This window comes from Colletotrichum costaricense (assembly GCF_030867565.1).
Source record: "Colletotrichum costaricense strain IMI 309622 chromosome Unknown Scaffold_16.1, whole genome shotgun sequence".
Taxonomy (NCBI): domain Eukaryota; kingdom Fungi; phylum Ascomycota; class Sordariomycetes; order Glomerellales; family Glomerellaceae; genus Colletotrichum; species Colletotrichum costaricense.
This window is the reverse complement of record NW_026848245.1, coordinates 253,513-280,496: the sequence shown is the minus strand read 5'-3', so window position 1 is coordinate 280,496 and position 26,984 is coordinate 253,513. Positions and strand designations below refer to the sequence as shown.

The 26,984-nt window shown below is 51.9% G+C and overlaps 8 protein-coding genes across 8 annotated transcripts; 3 read left to right on the top strand and 5 right to left on the bottom strand.

The window, feature by feature from the left end:
* Positions 1-194: 194 nt before the first annotated feature.
* CCOS01_12870 (ABC-2 type transporter) lies at positions 195-4,962 on the bottom strand (the record flags this gene model as incomplete). The annotated part of the gene is made up of 3 exons (XM_060461017.1): positions 195-2,990; positions 3,046-4,085; positions 4,224-4,962. The coding sequence occupies 3 exons, from the start codon at positions 4,960-4,962 to the stop codon at positions 195-197; spliced, it is 4,575 nt and encodes a 1,524-aa protein (XP_060308219.1).
* Positions 4,963-8,147: 3,185 nt separating this feature from the next.
* CCOS01_12869 (uncharacterized protein) lies at positions 8,148-9,145 on the top strand (the record flags this gene model as incomplete). The annotated part of the gene is made up of 3 exons (XM_060461016.1): positions 8,148-8,323; positions 8,665-8,960; positions 9,030-9,145. 3 exons carry the CDS (start codon positions 8,148-8,150, stop codon positions 9,143-9,145), a joined length of 588 nt encoding a protein of 195 aa, XP_060308218.1.
* Positions 9,146-13,255: 4,110 nt separating this feature from the next.
* Positions 13,256-15,173, bottom strand: CCOS01_12868 (major facilitator superfamily transporter; the record flags this gene model as incomplete). The annotated part of the gene is made up of 9 exons (XM_060461015.1): positions 13,256-13,542; positions 13,598-13,841; positions 13,898-14,295; positions 14,345-14,393; positions 14,446-14,519; positions 14,572-14,681; positions 14,742-14,838; positions 14,892-14,919; positions 14,985-15,173. The coding sequence occupies 9 exons, from the start codon at positions 15,171-15,173 to the stop codon at positions 13,256-13,258; spliced, it is 1,476 nt and encodes a 491-aa protein (XP_060308217.1).
* Positions 15,174-16,674: 1,501 nt separating this feature from the next.
* CCOS01_12867 (pfs domain-containing protein) lies at positions 16,675-19,480 on the bottom strand (the record flags this gene model as incomplete). The annotated part of the gene is made up of 7 exons (XM_060461014.1): positions 16,675-17,953; positions 18,017-18,054; positions 18,160-18,194; positions 18,539-18,602; positions 18,715-18,895; positions 18,962-19,260; positions 19,352-19,480. 7 exons carry the CDS (start codon positions 19,478-19,480, stop codon positions 16,675-16,677), a joined length of 2,025 nt encoding a protein of 674 aa, XP_060308216.1.
* Positions 19,481-20,331: 851 nt separating this feature from the next.
* CCOS01_12866 (acetyl-CoA acetyltransferase) lies at positions 20,332-21,588 on the bottom strand (the record flags this gene model as incomplete). Its single annotated transcript, XM_060461013.1, has 1 exon — positions 20,332-21,588. The coding sequence occupies one exon, from the start codon at positions 21,586-21,588 to the stop codon at positions 20,332-20,334; it is 1,257 nt and encodes a 418-aa protein (XP_060308215.1).
* Positions 21,589-23,064: 1,476 nt separating this feature from the next.
* CCOS01_12865 (thiamine pyrophosphokinase) lies at positions 23,065-24,150 on the top strand (the record flags this gene model as incomplete). Its single annotated transcript, XM_060461012.1, has 1 exon — positions 23,065-24,150. The coding sequence occupies one exon, from the start codon at positions 23,065-23,067 to the stop codon at positions 24,148-24,150; it is 1,086 nt and encodes a 361-aa protein (XP_060308214.1).
* A 540-nt stretch (positions 24,151-24,690) lies between these two features.
* Positions 24,691-25,917, bottom strand: CCOS01_12864 (uncharacterized protein; the record flags this gene model as incomplete). Its single annotated transcript, XM_060461011.1, has 3 exons — positions 24,691-24,776; positions 24,841-25,525; positions 25,579-25,917. The coding sequence occupies 3 exons, from the start codon at positions 25,915-25,917 to the stop codon at positions 24,691-24,693; spliced, it is 1,110 nt and encodes a 369-aa protein (XP_060308213.1).
* A 635-nt stretch (positions 25,918-26,552) lies between these two features.
* CCOS01_12863 (uncharacterized protein) lies at positions 26,553-26,705 on the top strand (the record flags this gene model as incomplete). Its single annotated transcript, XM_060461010.1, has 1 exon — positions 26,553-26,705. A coding segment is annotated over one exon (153 nt), but the record flags the coding sequence as incomplete, so codon positions are not given.
* Between the last annotated feature and the right edge of the window lie 279 nt (positions 26,706-26,984).

Below are 26,984 nucleotides of genomic sequence, written 5' to 3'. Positions count from 1 at the left end.
AATGCCATACAGAAGCATCAAGCTGTAATGACAGAGACTCTCAAAACACGTTCTCCAGGTTTGCACCCGAGCTCTCCTTTCTAAACAGCTCGCTAGCTCATACACACATGGTCCCTCCCACATTTTGTGTCATTTGCTCTCATTTTCTTCTCATCCTTTTCGTATAAAGAAAAACTTTTGTTGTCAAGACGCCCTTACTCAGTCTTCTTCTTGCCAAATAGGCCACCCTTCTTCGGTACTCTCGCCAACCAGTATAAGCCCAGGGCGGCAAAGATGTTGAAGATGATGTAGACCCAGGCAATGCCAAAGTTCCTCCAGCGATCGTTGTAGTCGCTCTTGACGCTCGCCAGGAAGACGTTGGTGTCCTGGATGGTGCAGAACTGGCAGTCGGTGGTGGCGTTGGGCTCGCGAAGGTATCCGCCAGCAGCCGCGATGTAGTTCTCGAGGAAGGCTCCACAGCTTTGTCCTGAGGGAGGATCAAAGTGGAGGAACTCGTTGGCAGCACAGACAACCTCTGTGTTGGCTACAGCCGTGGATAACATGCCTGAAACAATGTACGTGAATGGCGATACACGATACATGAAGATCCAGAAGCGAGGGATGGAGTCGGGATTGGCGAGCACACCGCAGAAGATGAGACAAAGCATGAAGAGCAAGTTGGCAATGTTGCCACCAGCCTCAGCGGTCTCGAATCCAGCGATAATGAAGTCGGTAAAAGTCGATGTGAACAGCAGGAAGACGAGCAGGTACAAGAACATCAGCGCACCACGCTCAGTAACCTGATCGGCGGGAATGGCGTTCTGGTACAGGCCGACGGGGTAGTACCAACAGAAGTACATGATGGCAGCCATGAGGGTGTTCCAGGGAAGTTCGACGATGATCTGGCTGAGCATGAAAACCTTCCACCCATAGACCTTGGATGGTCGCTCTCGCACTTCGTACAAGGAACGTTGAATGACAAAGTGAGGCATGGTCTGCTGGACGAGTTGGCCGAAGACGGTGAGCAAGTTGAAGATGGCAAACATCTGGTTCTGGAGACCCTGCTGGGTGTTGGGAGCCTTGAAGAAAACGAAACCGATGAATGCAGCGACCAGGGTGCAAAGCGCAGCCTTGGCGTAGATGTACGAGGGGGTTCTCCAGTACTGTTGGAAGACACGGTGGGTAACCTCCTTGAGCTGGGCGAAGAAAGGGGCAGCAAATTCGCGATAGCTGCCCTTGTCGTGGGTGGCAGGGGTCTGAACACCGCGCTCGTCCTTGAGTCTCTGCAGTTCGGCCTGGACGCCTTGGAATTCCTCAGACTTGCGCCAGGCCTGGTGCCAGTCGACGTCGGTGTGGGATCCGGGAGCAGCACCGATCACCTCCAACATCCACTCGGCCGGGTTGGCGTCATGAGGGCAAGTCATACCGCTCATACGCTCAAAGTAGGAAGTCATGACCTTGGAGTTCTCGCCAATGTCGCCGAAGTAGACAGTGCGGCCACCCTTGGCGAGGAAAAGAAGACGATCGAAACGTTGGAAAAGCATGGCAGAAGGCTGATGAATGGTGCAGAGAATAGCCTGGCCACTCTTGGTCAACTTCTCCAAAAGGTCGAGAATAGCCCAGGAAGTCTGAGAGTCAAGACCGGAAGTGGGCTCATCAACGAAGAGCAACAAAGGAGGCTTCGCAACCAGCTCGACACCGATAGTCAGACGCTTACGTTGCTCAACGTTGAGACCTTCTCCAGGAACACCGACCACGGCGTCGGCGTACTCTTCCATATCCAAAAGCTTAATCACCTCCTCAACGTAGTCGAGCTTCTCTTGTCTCGGGACGTGCTCGGGCTGACGAAGGAGGGCAGAGAAGTTGAGAGCCTCGCGGACAGTAGTGGTCTGCAGGTGCAAATCTTGCTGTTGGACGTAACCGGTCTTGCGCTGGAAAGAAGCATCGCGATGGTAACCGTCAACCAGCATTTCACCAGTGATGACACCCATAGAGGTACGGTCAGCCAAGCAGTCCAAAAGCGTGGTCTTGCCAGCACCTGACACACCCATGAGGGCAGTCAAAGTACCAGGCTTCACCCAGCCATCGACGTGATCCAGAATGCGTCTCGTCTCATTTTTGATTTGGACCTCGTAGCAGACGTCGTTCCAGTGGAAGGTGGACTTTTGTTCCTCAATGAGACCATCGTTCTTCTCGTTGATGCGGGCACGGTCAGCGGTGGTAACGGGTCCGACGCGGATGTCCTCGGGGTCATCAGTGTGCTTCTCGTTGAGGGCAGCGGGCTTGTGTCCACGACGGAACACAAGGACTTCTCCCTTGGACTTCTTCTCCGAGACTAACTCTGCCGTAACCATGTAGGTCATCAGGAAGAAAAGCATGAAGGCGATGAGGATACCAAAGTTGCGCCAGCGGTTGGCATACGAGTAGCGGAATCCAGAACCAACGTAGTCGTCGCCGCTGACATAGTCAAGACCAGCAACGGAACCGACGGCACTGCACACACGCTGGGCGGATGGGAGATTAGCGTAGCCGGGAATGTCAGACCTGGGGACGAATTGGCTTTCCGAGCAGGCGAAGTTGCGACCGTGGAATTCGTTGACGATGAGGGACTCGAAAGAGTATGCCAGAGGATCGAGGTAGTTGAGCCATCGGCACCAATCCAACATGTAGTCGATGGGAATGACGAAGCCAGTAAAGATGACGAGATCCAGGATGAGAATGGCGGCGGGCACCATGGCTTGCGACAGGGTTCGAGACGACGAAGCAATGGTTCGGAAAATCATTGACATGGTCAAGACCGTGAAGAAGGACATCAGAAGGAAGAAGAAGAATGCTCCGGGCTCGCGTCGCAGATTCGTCATGAAGTATAGGACCAGGTTGAAGACGATTGTGTTCATGACCTTATACGGCATGTCGCACAGCATGGACGCAACGGCTTCGGCAGACGGGTGATACAGGGCATAACGGGAGTGCTTCTCGACAATCGGTCGTTGAGCGTAGAGGGTCAGAATCTAGTTTCAGGTTAGCTATTACAACCTTTCAACGCCAAACAGTTCTAGAACTTACCTCGAGGGCACTGGAGAAGGCGTTCATGAGCAGGGCGAAGAAGAGGAGCGCACCGCGCTGGAAGAAACTCTGGGTGTCCTGCTGCAAGTTGTAGAAGACACTTCCAATAATGAGGCCCATGACGACGTTTCCGATGAGAGAACCGACAGTGATGCTGGGATCACCGATCAGGCGTCTCCATCCACGCCAGAGGCAAAGCTTGATCTGCTGGGCATAAGACAAAGTGAAGGGAGACTTGGCACGCTGACCCTTGGCCTGCTGGGCCTTCTTCGAGGCACGGAAAGCCTCGGCATCGGGGCCGTTGAGAGGGTGAGTCTGCTTGTACTCTTCAATCTCAGCTTGCAGGGCGGTGTAGTTGGCGCTGTTCTTCCAGGCGGTAGCAAACTCGTCAGGGGTACGGGGCGCCTTGTTCTCCCAGCCGGGGCGAACGTGACGCTCCTGAGGACTCGTCATGGAAGTCAGGAAATCGGGGGTGGTGGCACGGGCAGGGCAATCGTATCCAAGGTCAATGAAGTATTGCCGGGCATCGGTGGCCTTGCCGAAGAAGATCTGGCGACCCTCATACAGGACCGCAACCTTGTCGAAGAGGTCGTAGGCACTCTGGGGAGCCTGGTAGATGGACACGCAAGCTGTGCTGTCGAAAAGCTCGGTTTGCAGACGGAGGGTCTTGCAGAATTCGATGGCGTTGGCAGAATCCAGACCACGGGTACTGTTGTCCCAGCATTGCAGAGGAGCTCCAGAGAGGGCTGCCTCGGCGATGGTGACACGTTTGCGTTCACCACCCGAAACACCGCGGATATACTCGTTACCAACGCGAGTGTTCACGGTATGCGAGATACCGAACATGGCCATAACGACGTCTCTCAGGTGCTGGGCGAAGTCGTTGCTGCTAATACCCTCGGGAAGCTGGCGGGGTTGGCGAGCGCGGGCGGCGAATGTCAAAGTGTCACCAACAGACAGTTGAGGAAAGTGGACGTCCACCTCGGCCGTGTAGATGGCCTCACCACGATGCTGGGTGTGCATCTCCTTGGAAGTCATTCCTGGACCCTGTTAGCACCTTACGATTTACACGATGTTACACCAGGTGGCGGTTGCAGTGTCTTGCGGCGAGGGAGTAAACTCGACGCCAGCCACGGTGAACCCCTGCAAGCCTGATCTCGGACTTTGACGCCACTTACCTTGGTAGTTGAAGTAGGAACTATCGTCAGTGTAGAGACCGTTAGTCTCACCCGCGATAGTCTTCAAGAAAGTCGAGCAACCAGAACCAGGAGGACCCAGGACAACCAACATCTCGCCCTTGCGAACAAGACCGTCAAAGTTGCGAAGAATGTCGATTCTGGTCTTTCCACCTCCACCGGTAAGCTTACGCGCGAGACCAGCCACACTAAGCCAGATGTTTCCAACATCCTTTTGGTAGTCGGTGGCCTGGCCGAAGCCAAAGACGTTGAGATTCTGGAAAGCGACACCAGAGGTACGGAAGGAAGCGCCGTTCTGCTGGACGAGGTCGACCATGGCGCGGGCCCAAGCACGGCCATTAAAGTCGGGTGAGTTCGGGTTCAGAGGCGACGTCTCATCGGCGAAGAAGGGGTTCCCTCTCACGGTTCCGGTAGCCGAGGCGTGGGAGTACTTGCGGGCAAGCGACTGCACCAAGGAGTGGCGGCGCTCCATCTCGGAATCCTCATCTTCACCCTCGGCGGAGATTTTGTCGCTATCGAAAGGGGCCGAGGACTTCTTGGGGGCTTTGTCGCTTCCCGCTACCTCGGTGATTGATGTGGCGGCGGTATCGACGGTGTTCTGGTTGGCAGCAGCGATATCCTCCTCGTCGTGATGGTTGCTGCGGGCCGAGCTGATAGGAACGCCAGACGTCTGTGCCGTGCTGTCGTAGTTGGGAATGGAAGCCATCCCGGCGAAAGCCATGTTGGCAGATATTCGTAGGGGACGGACTCAACCGCGATCCCAAATTATCGAGAAGTCGCGCTTGTTAGTCGGTAATGCCGTTGGTTTTGCTGGGTGTACAAGCCACCACCCGCTCGACACAGATGTGAGGATCCTGCGTCTTGCTCTCTTCGCAGCGTCGATTCCACGACGGCGCGGTCACTTAATTATCTTCGGTATTAGGTACTAAGGGTCCAACCAGACATATAGACTGGCAGAGGAGGTATTGATTAAAGGACCGACGCGAAAAAAAGGAAGTGAGGAGGAAAGGAGAGAAGACGTCGAAGGTGACGGAAGAGGAAGGGGTAAAAGAAGCACCTCAGATGAAGGTGGTGGTGGGAGGGCTACGAGAATTAAAGAAGAAGATCCCAGCAGTTCGGGGTGACCAGGATGAAAGACAAGTGAGGTACCTGACGGCGGACGAAGTACACACAGCGTCAAGGAGCACGCCCCGGTGGGAAAGATGGGACGGAATGGAGCTGGGCCGGGAGGGTAAGCATGGGGCAGGCAAATGAGTAGGTGCTTTCCAGTTTAGCCAGAAGAAGGATATTGAAAAATAACAAAACAAAGCAACTGGAATAAAATAAAACAAAAAATGCCCACCCACCACCACCCCAGGTAAGGTACCTAGGTAAGGTACCTAGGTAGGTAGCGACTTCCGCAAGGCAAAGGCCAGCCAACAACAGCAGAGTGAATACCCTCCACAGAATGCACCGAAAAGTCTCCAGGTCCAATGGGGCCAAGGTCAGAAAATCGAAACGTCCTGAAAAGGATGTCCGCTGGCTCGCCGTACGTTGGCCAGTACGTACCTGCCCGGCAGGGATACGATTGCGGGACCTTCTTCCATTGCTTGGCTTGGCCCAGATGCCAGATGGATGGAAGGGAAAATGCGACGGGTGATGTACCTTCCCACGCGGCAACACAACAAAAGATACGAAGCTTGCAGCTCAAAGATACGAGGTACGTACCGCAGTACCGCCGTCCCTCTTTCTCACTCAGGTCTCTACTGCGTAGAGTTCTGTCCCGTAGCGAGGATGACGCGCTCGACGGGGCCCACAAAGTCTCCAGAACCCCTAGCTCCCTTCTCTAGCCCTCCGCTCCTTCTCTCTCTCTCACTCTGTTGAACTTTGAAATGCGCAGGTACACTTCGCAGTACCTACCAAAGTAAAGTTCCATGGAAGGCGTGGTGCTAATCCGCCAGGAAGAACCCACCACGTCCGCCGAGTCGACGGTCGGCACCCTGTGACAGATGCATTTCAAGCAGGTGCGGATGAGGTGTTTTCTTGCGCAAATACTTCTAAGTTTGCGGACTTTGGCTAAACATCACTCCATCACTACTTCAGCCTCGACTTGGCAGATGACTCTGACCGTTTGAGCGCATTTGCCAGCGTCCAAACTCCGCCAACAGGGGCGTAAGCACCGTCGAAATTGGTCCGCTGCCACGTGTTATTCGGTCCAACACAGTCGGCGCTGAGAAGCACCAAGCTCGCCATTCTCTGTAGATATTCAGCGCCGGCTTTACATACACCACGAAACTTCTCACCATCACCGAGAGTCAGGGTCCAGCCTGTACGGCGCAGAGTTAATGACGAACTCTAGGCTCATAGACTCATAGCCGCCCCGTTCACCTGATGTGCGGGGGGTTTTCTTGAGCGGGACCAACAAACAACCATACCTTAACCATATTCGAGAAGCTTTTACCGCCACATACAGTCCGCAATATCTAGTATACAACGTCCGCAATGCTGACATTGAAAGTCGGACACAAGACCGCAAAGTCGGCCGTAAGACATTTCAAGTCCGATATTACAATGGTACACAGATTGATTTTTCGATCCACCCCAGACTAGCACCCATACAGATACAGGTATGACTGGAAACACAGGGTCTTGGTATACCGTCTCACCGGCCCAGACAAAAAAGGGACGGAGAAAGAAACGTCTGTATGTCTCTGTCATCCTGAGATCCAGCAATCAAGTCGCAGCAGGGGCCCGGAACAATGCCCTGCGAGACTGAATCCTTGGTCCCCATCGGCATCTTGTCAATTCCCGAGGCCATGATACCAATTGCCCGTTCCCGGCGCAAGCAATACCATTTGGGTAGCAGATCGAGAGATGGAGACGCCAGCCGCCAGGGAGTTTAGCCCTCCATTCGGAACTGTAACACGCCATCTACGGGTTACCATTTCCCTGCATTTGCAGTTGCATACACCACGGACACAGCAGCTGCTGCAGGCTGCATTCAATCCTGGGGCACAATTGACATGTCATGTCGGATAACACCAACAACAGCAACCCAATGCCAGCAGCATAGTATGGCAGGCTGTGCAGGCTTGCCAATCTCACCTCATCACGGATATCCATGGCGTAAATAGGGCAACGAACAACGAAGCAAAGGTGTCTCGCACTCTTGAAACTCCAACTGTCCGTCCAAGACTGCCCATCCTGTCACCCTGAACTCTATGAGTATCACAAGTATTTTGTAAGCATCAATCTGAGCTTGTTTCCCCTCCATTTCCCAGCATCATGACAGGCACAGCGTAATTGACTCGGGTTGCCCCTCGAAACGCCCTATCAGCCCGATAATCACCCAATGAGGCTGCTCAAAATGTACTGACAACAAGGTGAGAGAAGGTTCCCTTGAATGAGGGTGTGGGTATCCACGACAGGTTGGATGGATGGCAGGAGAGACTGGCACAGCCCTGCTATCGGGTGTGATCAAGACTCCTTTTTCCACCTGGTTGAGGTACGTACATGGAATATTACCAAAGCAAACAACTTTGCAGTTCATTGACAGTCACAGTCAGCAATGCAGTAGTGAGCGAGTCTTAAGTCTTGGCCCTGTTCGATTTACGGATTTTCATACGAGCGGAGCACCAGCAAAAACGATGTCCACAGGGACCACTAAGAATGAAGGAGGGAGCATCCCCCATTGGGCTCCTGCGGCATTCGTACCTGTCTCTTCTCATTTGGTTCATTCGTGAATCGTGGTTGCCAATTGGACAAGCAGCTGCCTCCTCTCGCAGACGCAAAGTGCCTTCTTTCCAAGATTGCCAGAGTTCACAAGTTCCCGCTCCCTCGGGCGGCCCCACTCATAGAGTACGTACCCCCGCGATGGCCCATTGAAGAAGCAGCAAGACCCGCTCAGCGTCCAATTGGAAATTTGACATGGAGCTAGTAGGGCGCCACTCATCGATACGTACCGCTCGCTTGACCACAAAAAAGGGGTGGTCGCCAACGAGCCGCAAGCGAGGCAGCCACAGAAGCGTGGTGCTTGCCTGTCTCGGGTTCTTCGAGCACCCCGACAACCCGCAGGCGGCAGGTCCGCAGGTGAGCCTAGCGATGTGAGGTGGCTCCTGCTTTCTCCCGACTGAACCCACACGGTACGCCTGCGCCTGCCGGGACTCGCCATCCGTCACCGGCCACCGAAAACGCTTGACGTCCACGACACCACAAGTCCGCACCTACAGACATTCTTGACGTGAGAAATTCGTCTCACCAACTAATTCATTATCGATAATCCAATCTTACACGCACCTGGTGATTACTATGCTACCAATTACCCTGGAGCTTGAAGTTCGCAGTAAGCCTTTTGTGCCTGAGACCTATCCATCGACATGTTCCGGTATGATGGCACGCTCAGAAACCAATGCTTTGAACACGTCTAACCCTATGGACACAGCAGAAAGACAAACAAGCAGTTCGAACTCAGGGTAGTAAATATCCTCGCGCACTCTTCGGAAAAGATGCGCCTTGGCCCGATCCTGGCCACGTCGCAGCCCGTTCCAACTGGGCGATCAGCACAGCCGATATACGACGATTTACGGCAAACGCACCCACCCCTGGGCCCTGGCCCGCCGCCCAACCGAAAACCTGTCCGCCAGATCTGCGTCTCTCAGATTCCCACATGCCTCGCCCACCGGCTCAGGGCCCAAGGGTCAGTGGGCGCTTCAACATCACAGACTTCGAACAAGAAATGCAGTACTTTCTAGCCTTCAGCGCAACACAGACTACTCCACAAAGTAGACCCGTCCAGATTAGATTAATCAGCTTCGTCCGAGATCTGTCTCCCGGTTCCGACTGGAGTCATCCACTCCGACCGTCATGGTCTACCGGGCGGGCTGCACCAGTACTCCGAGATCCACGGCACATTCTTCCCCTTGTAGTCTTCGCCGGGTCACGCAATCCACATGGCATGACGGCAGCGAGCAACGCCAGACTAGGTATTAACAGCAGCCGCCGCGAGACAACGTCTTAGCGAAGTCTCACTACTGAAAGAGTAAACAATAGACTTCAGACTTTGAGTTGTCCCTCTGAGCTCAGAGCCTGTCGTCCGTCTGCTGACTCGTCCCTACTCCCAACACCGCGACCATCTAATTTTCGTCCTAAGCGACGTTTGACTACCTACCACGTCAAGGCTAAAGTAGTCACAAGCCAGGACCTTCGTTCACAAGAGCCTCCCGCCCTTACACCAGACGAGCGGAATAGGAAGTCAGGGAGTGGTCTAGTGTAGAAAGCTCTCTAGGAACAGCCCCTACCTTGAGACTTCAGCCGTTACCAACATCCCACCATCGGGGACGAACACCGAGTCCGATCCCGCCACTTGCTCTGCATCGTCCATGTCGTCACGGGCGTCTCTTCCCGAGGAATTTCATGGCGGCTCCGTGGTCTCGGGATACCACCACCCGTCGTGACTTTGGCCGATTTAGATACTGTGATAGATGTCGGCGGCTGAGATCGACATTGGTAGTGTTGGATCACGATGGGCCGAGGTTTCTGATTCCCCGATGCGTGTGGTGACGCTTGAACAAAAAGATACCTACACGCGATCACGGCCCAATACCGATACCCCGGATCCGTCGCTACTGTCCGGCATGTGTTCCATCAGCAACCCCAAGTGCCAAATTTGGCGCATCATCACACTGATGTGACCACCCTAAGTGGCGGCTATTCACAGGCGGCAGGCGGCAGCAACTCCGGGAGGTACAAGGATGAAGGCATCCATCATCCAGTCCCAATTGTCGCCAAATGTCGATGCAAAGACGCAATAGGGTCTCTCAACTTCCAATCCAGTTTGGAATGTCACCCAGCAGCGGCAGCAGACACTTCAACAAAGCTGTTGACCATTGGGTGTTCTGGACGCCTGGTCTTGCCTCGAGCGTGCATGCCAACTACCTTACAGTACACAATACGGATACCTCTTGTCGAGATTGCGCTGGCTCGTCTGTTAATATGTCTGCCGTATCCACAATACGAACGCGAATTCGAAAACGGGACAGGAAACACTAATCAACGCGACTCGTCAAACTCGCCAAATCACTTTACCCCAACAAGGCTACGCTCATCAGCATTAGAGGCAACCCCCACAGTCAAATCTTACGTACCGCCCTTCACCCTTCGCGCAGCCAAGCAGACGCTGCGCAACGCGAGAAACGCACCGCCCGTAAAAACCACACCCGGCCGAGCCCAGTCCATCTAGCGCTGCTCGGCCCTGCAACCCGCACCACACCCGCTCTATCGGAACTGTGTGCGTCAGCCTGAGCCTGAAAACCCCGGCTCTTGGTGATCTAGCATCCAGTCGGACCAATTCATTTTTATAGCTTTCTGTCGGACTCCGGGATCGACCCGATTTCACGCCCATCCCTCCACATCGCTCAGAGAGGAAGACATTGCCGACCTCCGTCTTTTCCCGGCATCACTCATAGTCATCCGTCTGACAAAGTCACATCCGCTCCAGTACTGCCCTTGATGAGATCCGACCATTACCCGGACTCTCACAGCCAACAGTACTCCCCTATTAAGATTAGCGCAACCATCCCAGGCTTCTTCCCTCCGGCGGAAGCTTCTCTCCACTATTGACAACGGATGATGAACCTGGAGAAGAACTAGCACTGCGCATCGGCAGCAGCACGGTCTTAGTAGCACCATTAAGTTTCTGCTATGTTTGACAATCAGTCAACTGCATCGACAGCCTCGGAATTCACGTGCAGACTTTGTTGCCATTGCCCTAGACTCAACCTTCTTCACTTTCTCGTACACGCCCTACTCTACCTAAGTCATGTTGATGTTGGTAATCTCGCGGCAGACGGAAAGCGTATCAACGGTCCCATATAAACATCCGGAGCTAAGATTGTGCTTACCCCAGGTCCGGACCTGATCGGACATAGGCCTCACCACGAGCCTACATCTACACCAAAGACAAGCAAGCACCATCCGAACCAGTCGGGCTCCGCCCCCGCAACTTGGTAACGGTAAGCTGTTCAGATGGGTCAAGGCTGATGCTGTCCCAAAGGGGAACGACCGAGTCGTGTGATGACTGATTGTGCATGTGCTCGGAAACCTCGGCCTGCATATCATTCGTGGTAAAACGCAGCAAGTGCTGCTGAGAGCCTGGTTTCAAGGCATAGGAATAAGGTGCTGCGTTTCTCCAGACCACATCCGGCCCGCCCCGTAAGGTAAATAGTGTCTGTATGGAGAAACTATTTGGGCAGTCCGCTCAGTTACACGCAGAGACGCGTTACCCTTGGCTGGTTCGTTCTACTTATGGCATGAGTCGCGTCGCCCTTGACAGCCTCAATGGAGGATAACAAGGTTCAACGTCATACCAATCAACGTTTGTCGTCATGCTTGGCAACTCGCCCATCAGCTACCTCGAAGTTCAGGCCTGAAACAAAGCAACATCACTGCTATTCCACTTATCAGCGGGTAGTGAATTACAGCCGATAAGCCGACTCAGCAGTCAGTCTGGCGGGATCCCTGGTTCAGTTGTGACAGACGATGCCCTGTAAAACCCAAGTTCAGACCGTCGTAATTCCGCCTGATTAATAGAACGGCCTTTATGTCTCGTCTTATTTGGCCGAATGTCGTTCTCTTTCGTGGTGACGGCACTCCTGTATACGTCATGGCGACCTATGTGTCACCACCTACAGATATTTGTGTCATGACAGTAAGCGGGCGATGAGGTAAATGTTGTAATACTTCTTGATGCGGAGCGTGTCTGTTGCATAGTACCTCTAGAATCTTAGAGGTGGATAATGTAGAAGATGAAACTAATGGAGAAGCCTCCTCTTTCTATAATATGACTATTGATTCATTAAGACTGCGTACCTTGTTCGACACGTATGGATACGTACTTAAGTAAGGATCTCGTACTGGAATATATGTCGTTGTCGTGCCACTCAAGCGCTCTTAGACGATACAAGGAATTTAGCTCCTTCCATCGAACCAGTGTCTGACTTCAAGGATGACGCTGTTCTGTCCGAAGCCATGAAGCTCAGACCTACCAGACGGACAGCATCGAACGCGAGACCTGTAGAGTGAATGGGATACAGGATACTGCTGACTTTTCCATGTCTGGTGCAACTTCCAGCCATCCCATCCCTATCATAGCTTCGTGGCGTTGGTCTGAGATTGGCATAAACTATGGCAATTGGATCACACCGCTATTCAAAGGCTGATGATTTGTGATTTCAAAGGCCGTGCTCGGAGAGAAGACTCAGTGCCCGGTGCTATCACACGAAGCGGGTGCCTGATGTTGAGAAGCCATCAGCTCGTGCCTCTAAAGTCAGTCAAGTCGATAGAATGATCAAGCTTCAGTAAACAAACGCTGAGAGTCGCTGGTTGCACTGCTTCTTGGTTGAGGTGATTGTTCTGTGTTGAGTAGTCGAATGTTGTCGTGGATATCCTAAGCCATGGTGGTCCTAACGAGCCATGTATGGCTACATGATCAATGCTACCGAACTATATGGTATTTTCATCGAATCAGGTATTCTGTAGTCGTCATTGTTGGTTATATGCTCCAATGCTCATGAGAATTTCGGGTAATATCACTTAAGGTATTCCAAGTTGCTCCACATAATTACACATCAACTCATTCATGATCACCTTGAACGGTAATGTGCAAAGGATATGAACTAACCTAAGATCCCAAACATGCCATGCACGATGAATGTGATGTGTATCTATATAAGGCTATTACGATTTAAACAGCCTATGCCTGGAAGCAGTAGGCTTGTAGAACCGCAATACTTCGCCGACAAGCAGCTGATTTCACTTGAGTAAAGTATGTGGTCTTGCTTTAAATGAATTCTGCAGTCAAGAATTCCATGGTGTCTTTCTTGAATGGTATATTACCTCAAGCTTACTTGTTTTACTCAAGATGACAGTATGGTTCTCTGCAGGCCTTGCAGCAACATGAACCGGAACATCCATATGACAAGACTATAACGACACCACCAAGTTCCACTATTCGTAACAGCAGACCCTCCTTGGGCCACCTAGTATCCGTACAAGTTCACATTCTCCGTGGTGGAGGCCCGAATCCTCCGGTTCTCCCTGACAAGCAAGACACGAATCCACCAAGCGCACAGAATCGAGAGCAAAGCGAAGCCAGCAGAGGCACCGAAGCCAATGGCGTAGCGGGGCTCGTCGCTCTTGGGCCAGAGGTAGGCACCGTAGATGTAGCCAATCTGGCCGCCGACGTTGGTCATGGCGAGGACGACTGCCTTCTTTTCCTTGGTCTGTGACAGCGTCGAAGAAGCCCAGCCGATGATGACGGAGTTCACTACGCAGAGAGTCAGAAAAGATGTGGATATTGAAGGGAATGGACAGGAACTAACCGGCATAGGCTCCCATTGGGAAGATGAAGCAGGCGACGTAGCGAGCCGCCGTGTTGAGTGTGGAGGCAGCCACTACGAAACCGAGAATCGCGACGCCGAGGCCGACCGTGATGTGCCATGTTCTCTCGTGAAGTCTGCCGGAGCTCCAGCCGAACAAGATACCCGCTGCACCGGCGAAGATGAACGGCGGGCACGTCATGACGAGGGTAATGGTCGTGTTGAAGCCGAGAGTCTTGACAACAGTCTGGTTCCCGTTAGCCATGTTTCTTCAACCGCCCAAAATGAGAGAAGAGTACGTACGGGGAAGAAGGAGTTGAAACTGCAAGCACTCAAATGGAAATTCTGCATCAAACAGAACAACCACGTCCTCTTGTCCTTCACAGCCTGCTTCAACCCATCCATAGCAGAAGCCTGCTTATCATCCGAGTCGGACAGCTTATCCTTCTCCATACGGGAGTGAGCGAGCTCGCGCTCGCGGTCGTTGAGCCAGCGCGTCGTCAGGGGCGTGTTGGGGAGGAGCCAGAAGCCGAAGAGGGCGACGAGGCCCGTGGCGGCGCCCTCGACGATGAAGAGCCAGCGCCAGCCTGCGATGCCGTTGAGGCCGTCCATGCCGGCGAAGATGCCGGCTGCGATGAGGGAGGAGAGGCCTGTTGCGAGGATCTGAGCGCAGTAGAGGAGGGCGATGCGGGAGGCGACCTCTGTGGGGGGTGTTAATTGATGATCAGAGAGAGAGATGAGGGGGCTGACCTTTGCGGGTGTAGAAGATTGATAGCATGTATGTTGCGCCTGGGTAGAACTGTTCCCGTGTAAGTCAAACTCTGTCCAGGTTAGGATGTGACATGACTTACGGGAGCTTCAGTGATGCCGAGGAAGAACCTACAAGCAACAAGGCCGCCGTAATTTTGGACAAGTGCAGTGCAACCTAGACGTCTGTTAGACTTGACGAACGCTTTGCGATCTAGCGTGTTCCATACCTGACACCACAGCCCAGATCAACATCCACGCGCTCATGTACATGCCGGGTTGGATCCTGGTGATCAACATGTTGGACGGAATCTGCATGAGAACGTAGCCCACAAAGAGACTATGATGCCGTTAGTCGCAGTCCTCCTCTGCTATCCTTTACCAGAGTCTCTTTTCTTACATTGAAACTGTGGTATTGAATTCGGTTCCAGACATGCCCAAATCCTTCTCCAAGTTGTTCAGTCGTGCCTGAGCAATGGCATTACGATCGACGTAGTCTGATTGGTCAGTCAGGTAATCTGATGATGTGATCTCGAGCGGGGAATCGTACTCAAGAAGTACATAATACAGAGTGTCGGCTGTTTGAAGGAGTCGTTAGATCTTGAACAAGCCTCGGTGTTATCAAGAGATATTGAAGACTTACCATGATCCGCCAATCTAGCTTCCGCACCAGCTTGATCTCCTCTGGGTCGGTCTTCTTCGCGGACCCGGTCCAGTCGCGGTTCTCCTCATCCTGGGGGATAGGCTTCTCGTCCATGATCACGCTGTCAACCGTATGGATGGCATGCTCTTCGCGCTCCACCGAAGGTGAACGCTTCTCGCTCGCACCCATTGTAGATTTTGCTGATATTGATATCGTGCTCGGGCCGGATTGTGCGCCTAGCAAAGTCTGCTTTTCGGGGATGGGGGGTTGCCAGAAAAAAGAGGGATCGGCGGGGCTAAACTCTGCGGTGAAGAGAGTTGCGGTCTAAGAAATAAGCATAAACGAAGATGGAGTCACGGCTTCTTACTTTGTTCTGCCAACCAACCCAAACTGCTGGACAACCAGCAGGAACGTGGTATTTATGAACTTTTCAAGACTGTTGCATCGTTGATACCCCACGCAAAGGTCATTTCTATGAGTGACCCCCGAATCCGGGGTAACTGGATCAGCGGGGGCAAGATTTGAGATCCGGTGCGTGTTAGAGGATAGCTGGGGAAACGACCCATGGGGAAGGGACCAGATTGCGACAGATTCCAACAAGTTGGAGCCGCGAGTCTGGGCAGCAAACGCGGGGTTCTCGGGGGTTAGATTTAGGATCCGAAGGGAGAAGAAAGAAAGAGGCGGTCGATGGGAATGGATAAGGGCAAGGGGGGGGTTCGATGAGACAAGCCGTCTGGAGGATAAGCAGGAGATAGCGTGCGAGGACAAGAGTTAGTCAAACCCACGAAGCACCAACACCCGCCGCCACTGGAGAGGTTGGAGTTGGTCAGCCACTGCGACTGAAGCGTGAGCAGCAGCAACCCACAGCATCCAAAGTGTGGGAATGGGGAAATGGAGCCCCGCGTGCCAAGGCCCGAGGGAATGGAAAGTGCTGGGGTTAGCTTGGGGTTAGTGACATTAGGGCCAGCTGCGTTGGGACTCTGAGACCGGGGATATGGAGAGGTGTGTGAAAGGGATGAATATGGTTCGTTCGGAAACATGTAGGGTGGATCAGTGGCTCTCGAGGTGTGTGAACGGAGGCAAGGACAATGGATGGTGGACACCTGAGTGGGAACTTGGTTGTCAAGGACGATACATGCCATGGCAGTTGGGGATTACTGAACCCTCTCTGTTTCTGAGCGTCATGATGTTTGATGACAGGCGGAAATCTAGTTTGGCAGTGGTTGACAACCTGCTATCTCGGGCATTGCCGTTGACGAGCTCTTGTAGCCACTGAGCAACCCTGAACTAAATCAGCAATCAAACCTACACGCCCAAATGGGTCTGGCTACGACGAGCTTTACGTCGAGTGTATTTTGTATGCATCTTCTATTCTCCCCAGAAGGTTCTAGCAACAGAACAAGGACTGCTTTGGCAAGTCACCGCAACTTGCAATTAGTAAAGATATTGGTACGTTTACGGTCGGCGTGGTTGTAATTTGTGCTCCTCAGCAGATATTCGGATTATTTGAAGTTTTGAAGCTTGAATGAGTCATCTACTGAAAGAACTCAACTTATCCTTGTATGGTACCCTGTTTACATCATAAGTCGCTTCTGCGACTTGCATTTGAATGTGCTGACTCATAATCCGTTCATAAGTGGCTCTGCCTTCCGTTCCATCATGTTGAGATCCAGCCGTGACGGCTTGAAAATCATACGAGTTCTCTGGCTCGGTATATGGTATGAGTCTTCGGATCGTAGTACGATTCGCTGTCGCACGGGGATGTGGCCATTCTTTCTCGCAAGCAGTCGATAACCTCTTCAACAGACTCAACTGCTGCCTCCCACATCTCTTCTCGGATCTGTAAACCGATGGCTTTGTATGTACCAAGAATTTCCCATCGCTTCCAATCTTTTTTCTGCTTGATCAGAGGGCTCAATGCAGCTATGGCGCCTCGCTGATCACTGTCTCTCAAATATTGTAGTAGCCAATCCAGCCGCTCTATATCGACCGTCAAATTTGTATCTCTGATTGATTTGAATAACGAGACAAACGCTTCTTGTCGTTTTGAGGTCAGCGTTAAGGTCCCTGCACGTTGCCAATCCTGCGCATGAATAGAGAAAACCAAGTAATCCCAAGGCGTTTCTCCGTCGCCGGTACGCAAACCCGTGTTTATATCCTGTAAGTTGAGAGTTGAAAGGTATCGAAGCGTCTTAGTGGTTCCATATAGAGCTGCTTCATGAAGCAAGCCCCAACCATCGCGTGTTACGTATGTCGTCTTTGCTCCTGCCTCGATCAGGCATTGTGTACCTCTGCAGTCTCCGCTCTGAATCGAAACCAAGAGCGGGGTCCTCCCAGGACGATTTCGGGATTCGATGTCAGCGCCGGCTTCTAGAAGGACTCTTAAGCTCTCTCGAATAACACGGCCTTTGTTGTAAGACGAAGTAAGATGATGGATGGCATAAAACCCTTGCTGGTCCGTAATGTTTACTGATGCTCCCGCACGGATTAGAGATCGAATGATTGCGGCTAGATTATCGTGCCCCGCCGTGGCAGCAATCATCATCGCAGTATCGCCCCCTCTGTCAGTGGCATTGACCCAGCTACCAGCATCAATCAAGTATTGCACCGTGAGTATATGGCCGCCCTTCGAAGCAAGCATTAGAGCAGTACAACCCGTCCAGTTGGCTTCGTTGATATCACAACCTAAACGCACGAGATGTTTGACACTATTGAGATGACCTTGTGTTGCAGCGATGTGTAACGGCGTGTTGCCTTCGTAGTTCCGCTGATTGAGGGCCCAACTGGAATCTTCGGCAGCTTGAAAGGCAGCGTCGAAATCACCTCTGCAAAGGGCATCATGCAGCGGGGTTTGACTAGCATTCACGGTCCATTTACCAGCAGATAAGATTCGAGTGAGTACTTGCATCTTCTCTTCGGGTAGAGAAGGCGTGTTGACAATCTTATCGTGCGCCTCATAGAACCAAGAGCTGCAACAAAGTTGACGATATGTAAGTAGCTACTCGTAGGAGCGATATCTTTGACAAACTTACTCGTCGTAATTTCCATTCAATATCTGATCTTCCCAGATCTGGAACAAATAGAGAAATATGTCTGTTGTTCCTTGACCTATGACCCACTGTTTGTTTCGTCAATGAATACGCGTGCGAGTAGAAATGACCGATGGGAGGCCTACCTCCAAGGCCGTCACGCCGTTAGGGCTTGCGTCACCTGGAAACACATGTCCATGATGTGACATCCACTGTTGAACTGTTTCTCTCGAGCTCTCAGAATGATCAGAATCAATCAAACGCCAGAAACTCGAACTGAAAGGGAGAACCCTAGCAGGTCTCAATGACACTCGCAGTCCAGTCGGAACGCCCACCAAGGTCTGTATTTGGACTGCTCTGGAACATAGCCACAGCGGGAATTGGTACTCGACTGTCATCGATGTTCCTGCTCTGTTTTTGCAGCCACTCTCAGTGCATTTCGTGCTGTTTTGGAAAGTCAATTGACGGTTGAAACTGAGATTGAGACTGCCCACTAGGCCTCGAGCCCATCTGGTGGGAGTATACGAGACTGGCTTCGAAGCATGACACCGGCAGCAACATGGAATTGGGCACCGATCTTGCAGAAGGCCTGGTGTCTGGTTAAAGATACTCGAAAAAACACCCGTAGCTTGATGAGTTGATATTAATCCAGCGGTTGCTGATGCTTGAGGACTCGATAAGGCTTCTTGAGTTTTTCTCTCAGCTACAGCTTGTGGAGTTTTGTCATCTTGGAGTGCTGCCGAGTCTTCATCAAGGCGGGTTGACGTCTCATCTATGTATTTCGGGCTCTCCGGAGCGTCTCCAGTACCTGGAAAGCCTTCAAGCCGTTGAACGTGCGGAACGATCTGCATGCTTAGACTCTCGATCTGCAAAACGAGCTTCCTAGATTACAACTCGCAATTCAGCGTCTCAACGGCTATAGTTTTCAGTTGGCGGCTTGAGACTTACGTGATAGATTGAGCATTGATTGATTGGAGCGCAAGTTGGAGGTTTTCTCTGGCATCTCGCGCTTTACTTCGACAGTCAGCGAGCTCAGCTTGTAGCCAGAACCATGCTCTTTTTTTGATCTTGTCTTTGCCGTCGGCACTCAGTGGTCGAGTGCAGCGTTTTCGGATTTCTTCGAGGCTCCTCGTGGATTCTGTAAGCTGAAGCATGGCCTTTTCTAGGTACATTGTTTCGAATTTTGAATCACTGGCAATGACTCCCGCCCTAGCGAGTTCTGCTTCGATTAATCCTAAAGCTTCGACCTACAGCATCATGTTCAAGGTCAGCGCATGAACCTTCTGCCTTTTGAGGTCTTGAATGTGATTATGTTGATCTGATATTGTTGCAACAGACCTCATTTTGGAGCCACCTCAGCTCGTTCTCTATCCCCGGGATCGCTCGGGCAATGTGAGCGACATGGCGAGCGGTGCTTAAAGCCTGGCCTATGGCTATAAAGCTTGCCACCGCCCCGACGACTTCCATTTCTTATTGCAGTTGGAATATCCAGAGCGAGAGTGCGATATCTCTGGGAGAATCATGCGTGAGGTTGTAGAGAAAAGGGAGGCAAAGGGTCCATCACGGCGCTTGCGCAAAATTACTCATAGCCTGATTATCAAGATGGGAGTATCCGCGCCCCTGCAGTCCCATGCCCAACGATGGGAAATGCGCCAATGACGGTTCTGCTCGAATGTCGTATGTGGCCCGACATGTGGCCTGGATAAGTTGGTTGCCAACATGTCTTGTCTGTCGGTGATTGGTTATGGTTGTCCTTTACCTTGTGCCTCTCTTGGAAACCGGCGCTTATTCTACACCAACTTGGCGAGGGTAGAGCAACATCGATGGAGGGGTGATTGATTTTTAGACCACATATGTAGTGCACGTTCTCTGCGCTGAATCATTGCGTCTGCCCATTCAATGGAGTTCTGTCCATTGAGCGACTTGCAAAATTTTGTGGGCAATTATTGCAAGGTGGGCGGCAACAGGACTGTCTAGACTTTCACACCTAAGAGACCCATCTACTTACCTACCTACCTAGTATATGTCAATGCTCACCTGGCAAGAAATGATACTGAAGACCGGGGGCCTTTGTTGGTAATCCCGCTGCAATTAACGGAAAGTGACTGTGCTTAATGGAAGATAAGAGCACAAATGGAGCAGATTACAGCAAGGGTGGTTGCAATTGGTACTGGTGACAGAAGTCCACATGGGATGACCGTTAGGACTTCGCACTGCAAATACCGGAGCAAGCAGTCGGAAGCTATGGGTTCGGAATTTCCGAACAGTTGAAGTGCGACACAGATGTATGCTGATAGCTTCGATTTTATACTAACACTCTACTCTCTTACAAACAGACCAGCCATACCCATTCCGGTGCCGACGCACATGCTCACAACACCGACCTCGCCTCCAGATCTTCCGAGACCGTGGAGCAGGGTGCTCGTCATGCGGGCACCTGTGGCACCCAGAGGGTGGCCCAGGGCAATAGCACCACCGTCGGGGTTGACCTTGCCATCCTCGTAAGCCTGCTCCAGCTCAAGCGCTCTCAGGCAGTAGATCGCCTGACTGGCGAAGGCCTCATTGATCTCCCAGCGGTTCACGTCCTTGTTCTCCAGGCCGAACTGGCCCAGAAGCTTGGGGATCGCCAGAGCGGGGCCGATACCCATCTCATCGGGAGCGCATCCGACGGTGGTGGCTCCGACGAACTTGCCGATGATGCTGTCGGTGAGGCCCAGTTCTGTGGCGGTGCTTCGGCGCATTAACAGCGTCGCGGCAGCGCCATCAGACACTTGCGACGAATTGCCTGCCGTGCTGGCGCCGTCAGCCTTGAATGCTGGCTTCAGTTTTTGTAAGGCCTCAATCGCCATGTTGGCGCGAATGCCATCGTCCTTGGTGACTGTGATTGTCTGCTCCTCTCCGACCTTGTTGCCCTGCTTGTCCGTCTCCTGGAATCTTGTTGTGACGGGAACAATCTCCTTGGCAAAGGAGCCATCTTCTCTCGCCCTTGAGGCGTTGTGGTGACTGCGCAGCGCGAACGCATCCTGATCTGCCCGGGAGACGCCGTAGCGCTCAGCGACGTTCTCGGATGTGATGCCCATGGCCATGATGCAATCTCTCGCGTCCTTGACCGGTGACTCCTTGAGGGCGGGCCACACGTCTACTGGGATCGCACGGCTGCCGTAGTTGCGGGTCATGCTCTCCATTCCGGCACCAATTCCTACCGATATCGTCTCGGTCCTGATTTGCGATGCGATGAGGGCAATTGATTGCAGCGATGACGAGCAGGCGCGGTTGACAGTGTACAAGGAGGTGTCGTTAGGGTAGCCGACGTGGTTCATGGCCATGCGGGCAGCCTTGGAGCCACCAAGTTCCGAGAGGACGACGCCGACGGCGACATCTTCAATCTTCTTAGGGTCGAGGTTCGGGTTGGCCTCGAGGGTGGCCTTGAGGACGGTCGAGAGCAGTTCTTCGGGGTATGCGTCCTTGAGCTGTCCGCGGTTCGACCGGCACACGGGTGTACGCAGCGACGACAGAATGACGACGTCGGAAGGCGCCTTCTTCAGGACGGACGAGATTCCTTTGGGGATAGACATGTTTGTGGTGTTTCTCGGAGCTACGGCCGTCAATTGAATGTGAATGTTGACAGAAAGCCAGACTTGTTGTACAGAAAAGAGGAAACAAAGTTTAGAAAGTAGCCCTCGGCCAAGGCTGTCTCGAAAAAGAGTCGGGTAAATGTGAGCGATGTCGCTTGGTAACCGGGGGAGCTTGAGCAATGTACTGCTAGTCAGGGAGAATAGCTCTTCCCCTTCTTTCGCTCAACTTCCCCAGCTTGATCCCCAAAGCCGAGGTGGGGGGACCCGCATGGCATGGCAATTGGGTTCGGCAACCATACGCAGAGCTCTAAGCTCGGTCCCGGGGCTAAACGTTCAACCGGCAGTTGAGTCGGCATTCACACCGAGATATACCGACGGTCACCGAAACCTGGCATGTTCACCGAGAACATCCCCCGGCTATCCCATTTGGGTATGAGGCCATCATCAGCCAAAACTGCCGTGTTACACAGTACTAAGTCATCGTCTACACTCAACTTGGTGTCACACCAAATGTCGACTTTGAAAGAATCTGAACAATGAGCTTCTTTCATAGTGAACACACTCTAAGCTCACATTACGCGCGCTCATGGTTACAAGGTATTTTGACAATTCAAAATCAGCGTCAACTTCCACTGTGTTGTTTACCAAGGATTATGGTAAATGCAGCCAAGGAGACACCCTGATATATGTCTCCATGTATATTATGATATGGTGAGCTCTCAATACTCACCCTAGCCGAAAAGTACTCCGTCAAAGCATTGAATGGTGAAGTGGTCATCGGCGCCGAAGCAGAAGCTGGAAAGAAATTTACCCAGATGCATTAGCGCCGGAGCAGGTAAAGGTCCATGTCGGGACTTCAAGCTTAGCAATAGTCAATCAATACCCACATGGGAATCAACAACAGCTGTACATGTATCTTTGAACACTCGAATGCATTGATGTATTGAGGGTATCGAATGAATCATGTATTCCTCATTTCATGCAGAGAAAGCAAATTGCCTGTCCTCAAAGGGAGACTAGCTCCTTCATGTAATTTCGTGATTATGTTAAGCTACCACATACAGTATTCCTCCAAGATAAGTGGCCCTGTTCACGCTTCACTATGAAAAACAATGTGTTTGTTGGAAGATATTCCAATGCAACCTAGTGAGCTGCTAGGCGTCGGCTTTGCCCCCAATCTGCACACCGGTAAGCGAATTAGGTTGCGGCTTTGTCGAAGAAATCGTTATTGAATAGACTACTTACTCAAGGCCTTTCATCTCTCCTATGGGACGAAAATGTTTAAAACAGCCATGGTGACGATCGTATGCTGCAGAGTAGCTTGGAAGTTACTGTAGCAAACCGTCGATACGTTCACTGAGCAAACCAAAAGATCAAATTCTATACGCAACTATAGCCTTGTTCTCCCAGAATTATCTAGGAAAGAAGATTAGGAAAGACAGTTTCAATCCATCCGCAAACTTTACAGCATTTACCATGCCAGATCCGCAGCCTCCCAACCCTAAAGACCTGATGAATCTATTTGAACTCGTCAAAAAGTACAACAACTTCCAAAGCAGAGGCGATGACTGGGAATTTGGTTACTATGTTGGAAAGGACTGGAAGAAACTGGGAGTTGTCACCGCTCGCCACGCCGAACTTCTACTAGGCTTGAAAGCGAAGTTGGCCAAGCACCTTTTGTTCGACAGGATGAGCGCTGAACAGAGACCATGTCAACGTATTCGGGTACACGCGGACCATTTGAAGGATTCGGACGCATTCGTTAAGGGAATCAGAGACATACGAGATATCCTTTGCCGAAGTGAGAATCGACATAGGGACAAGAATTTCGGAGCCGTCTGGGATGACGAGAATGAGATGTGGCCGCTGAGGCTGCACCTGTACGGTACTACCTGGCTGTCAACTGGTTTCTTCTGCGGCTTGAGCCCCGTCTTCGGTATTGTTACTACTGGCGTTCATCTAAATGTCTACAATGGTAAAAAGGAAGATCCGAAAGCCTACTCAATATTCGTTGCAAAACGTTCCGACAAGAAGTCAACATTTCGTGGCATGTACGATCAGTGCGCTGCTGGAGGCTATCAGTACGCAGGTGGGGGTTTCGGCGAAGCTGGCGACAAGACTGCGGAAGAATGTCTGAAACGGGAAGTGAAAGAAGAACTCACCAGTAGTCTACTGCGCCGGTGGCTCAAGGATGTCAAGAAAGCCTCCCCGATTCAGTATGCTGTCCTGCGGGATGAACGGTGGGGCGAAAACTTTCTTGGTGCCCCTGAACTCGGCGTCAAAATTCCATTCGATCTGGAAGTAGAAGAAGACCCGATTTTCAAGCCCAATCCGAAAGAAGTCAAGTTAGTCGAGAAGAAGTCTGTCGACGAGATTGTCAAAGATCTTATCAATGGAGAATTCAAGCCAAACTCCGCACTCGTTATGATCGATTTCCTGATCCGACACGGCTGTCTGGGAAAACCCTCACCTGGTGACGTTTTGGATAAGATGAGTGGAATGCTCCAAGAGCACGCAATTGTCAATGGTCTTCCTCACTGGAGTGATGAGCAAGATCTCTGAACACTCTTGATGGTTATAGTGGAAGCACCTGTGATACAGACAATATCTCGAGAGAAATGTGTTCCTCAATGGCACTTGATTGTGCAGAACTTCGACGATTGAGGGCAGGGGCTTGGCATGTGTGTTAGGTGGATCTCAGTATTTCGCGAAACAAACGTTCGGACACTCGCTCGGGAAGTTGGGAAAGGAATTCTCTGATATCTCTTTTAGACTTCTTTTTTTTCCCTGGAGAGGCAAACTGGAGACTCTGTTGTCGGCATTTCGGTTCCTGAGAGATCGCGGGGCTTTCAATTTGGGGGTCAAGTTGTCACCTCAATGCGTCGGCCGACTTAAAGACGTCCAAATGCTCATCAAGTCTTAGTATAATACACTCGTTTGAATGAAAATCACAAGTGTCATCTCGAGTAATAGCAGATAAATACTAGATGGTCTTTTATGCACAATTTGAGGCATCACAGGCATATATCGACCACCGATGGCGTCAATTTTCTGACCCTCCGTTGATCTAGAACCTCCTAAGATTAGTCCCTAGAAAGATACTCAATTAGGTATCTCGTCGATACTTTGAACTTGAATCTCTTTTACCCCGTTCAACTTGCGTCGCATACTGCTGCTCGCAGCGTAAACTGAAGATGTTAGAACCCGAAGTATCGAGACATTTCCATCGCCAGGACAAGATGGAGAACTTACCTGCCCGCCGAAGCCTGTTCGAGCTACCCAATGGCTGGAGGCTCTTCAACCCATGCCATGGATCAACACGTGCATAGTCTTCCCAAAATCTCTTCCTCTCGTAATCGAAACTGTCCTGTCGTGGGATCAAAAGCTTGCCAGCAGTCTGCCAGGGGTATTTTGATTCATCCCACACGGCGCCTGAATACTCAACAGGCTGATCACCGAGATTCTCTAGTAGCTGCACTTGGAAGAGGTATTCCGCATCATGGTGCGCGTGAAAATTCTGTAGCCACTTTTGCAGGATAGACTCGTCATGCTCTGGCTTCACAGTCTCATCGTAGAGCTTCCTCTGCGTCTCGGTAGATGGCACAAGGGAGTACTTGATGACGTAGTCTCCAAACCGATACGCCGTCTGAGAATACTGCCGCGTGGACTCGAGGTGGGTGTTGCGAACCTGGTCGCGAGCTAGTTGCAGTTGCGCATCTTGGCGAGCGTTGAGCTCTTTATTCAATTCTTCTTTGTTGCCAGCATGCTTGAGCCGAAGGCCGATAATTTCCTTTGTCGTCTTTGCGTCGGCGAGGTCAATGGCCGGGGTGCTGTTGAATTCAATATCCTGAGTTGGAGTATCCTTGCCGGCCTCGAACATTTCTCCTTTGACGTTGAACAGCTTCATGGCAAAGCCCCGGGGTTGGGGGATGCGGTCCTGTAACGCGTAAGCACAGCACAAGAGACGATGATGGGAAAAAGAACACCCACATCAAGACCCGGGTCGCCGGGCTCCGAACTGTACCGACAGGCTACAGGGTACTCGCCGCCGTGTTGGAACAGTTCCGTCTGTTTCAAGTGGGGGGGCAAGTCATCCGGGACTATAAATGTGCCTTTGACGATGCCCTGTGTTCTGGCATGGGTACCACTATAGCCATGACGTGTCGAGTTCCAAATTCTGCGCTGCCCCTCATTGATCATATCAGCAACGGCTTGAATGTCTTCTGCTTCATTTGGGGGCACGTCTTCAACTCCTTTCGCGTCCCACCGCACGTAGGCACGTGTGGAGAGGTCCTCGCTTGGAAGGACGTTGCTGATGATGTCAGTCATGGCGTCGCGATCTGATGTTGTTTGCTATTTGAAGACTCAATGTCTCCTCAAGATGGAGAAATCTGTAAAATAGACACGCTTCATCCAGATTATGGGATCATTCCAGGTATTAATGCTTCCTGCCCATCCATACACAGTAACATTGCCGTTCCTCCACGCGATCAGTGTGACAAGATCGCCCCTGTGATATTTGAGTAAAGTGTTTTGGCTCATGCTAACCCAGGCGCTACATATCATCCGACCGCGCTACACTGCGACGGCGTCGAATACCCCGCAACAATAGCTCTGGGGTAGTGAAGCTTGTGAGACACTCTTCCAAATTCTGGACGCCAATCAGGGAGTGCCTGTTGTAATCCTTCCACCCGAATCAACGGTCGAAGGCCCATGGATGAGCCTGGCCATCTTACCAACGAAGTATCACTGTGAAGTTAGTTGATTGGATTCACCCTGGTTTCGTGTATTTCGTCAGAAGCAATGGGCGTGAACGGCTACGGTCGGGATTGAGTCAAATATAGGGGCTTCTAGGCTGATTTAGCCCAATAAACTCAGTGTTGGCGTACCGACTACCAGTCGACAGCTCAACAAAGGATGGGTACTAGTACCTAGGTACGTGTATTAAGCAACGATTGCGTCGGACTCGAAGACATCCAACTCTCGGGGCCGGGAAGCCAATCCGCCGTGGCGATTTGGGCATTCCCCCCGGGAAATTCGGCCAATCGGCCCCACCCGCGCCGCGGCCGGAGACGCCGATGTCAGCTGCGGCCCAACTCCACTCCCCTCGATGGTAATCCCCTGTATTGTATTCTGGGGTCATCACGAGGACCTGGATGATGGACCATGGCCGTGCTTCCAGGTGGTATGCAAGAGCTAATGGCGTGCAGCAGCACAGAAGGTGGGTGGCAGTGATCTTAGAGCGCCATAATGAGAGTTCGTCCGATCCAATTCTTGAAACAGACTCAGCCGATCACAGAGGCTAGGTACTCCACCAAACATGATCTACCATATCAATAATTTAGGCCACTCATTGTTGATTACTGACTTCGATTATGACAAGATAGATAGTGACA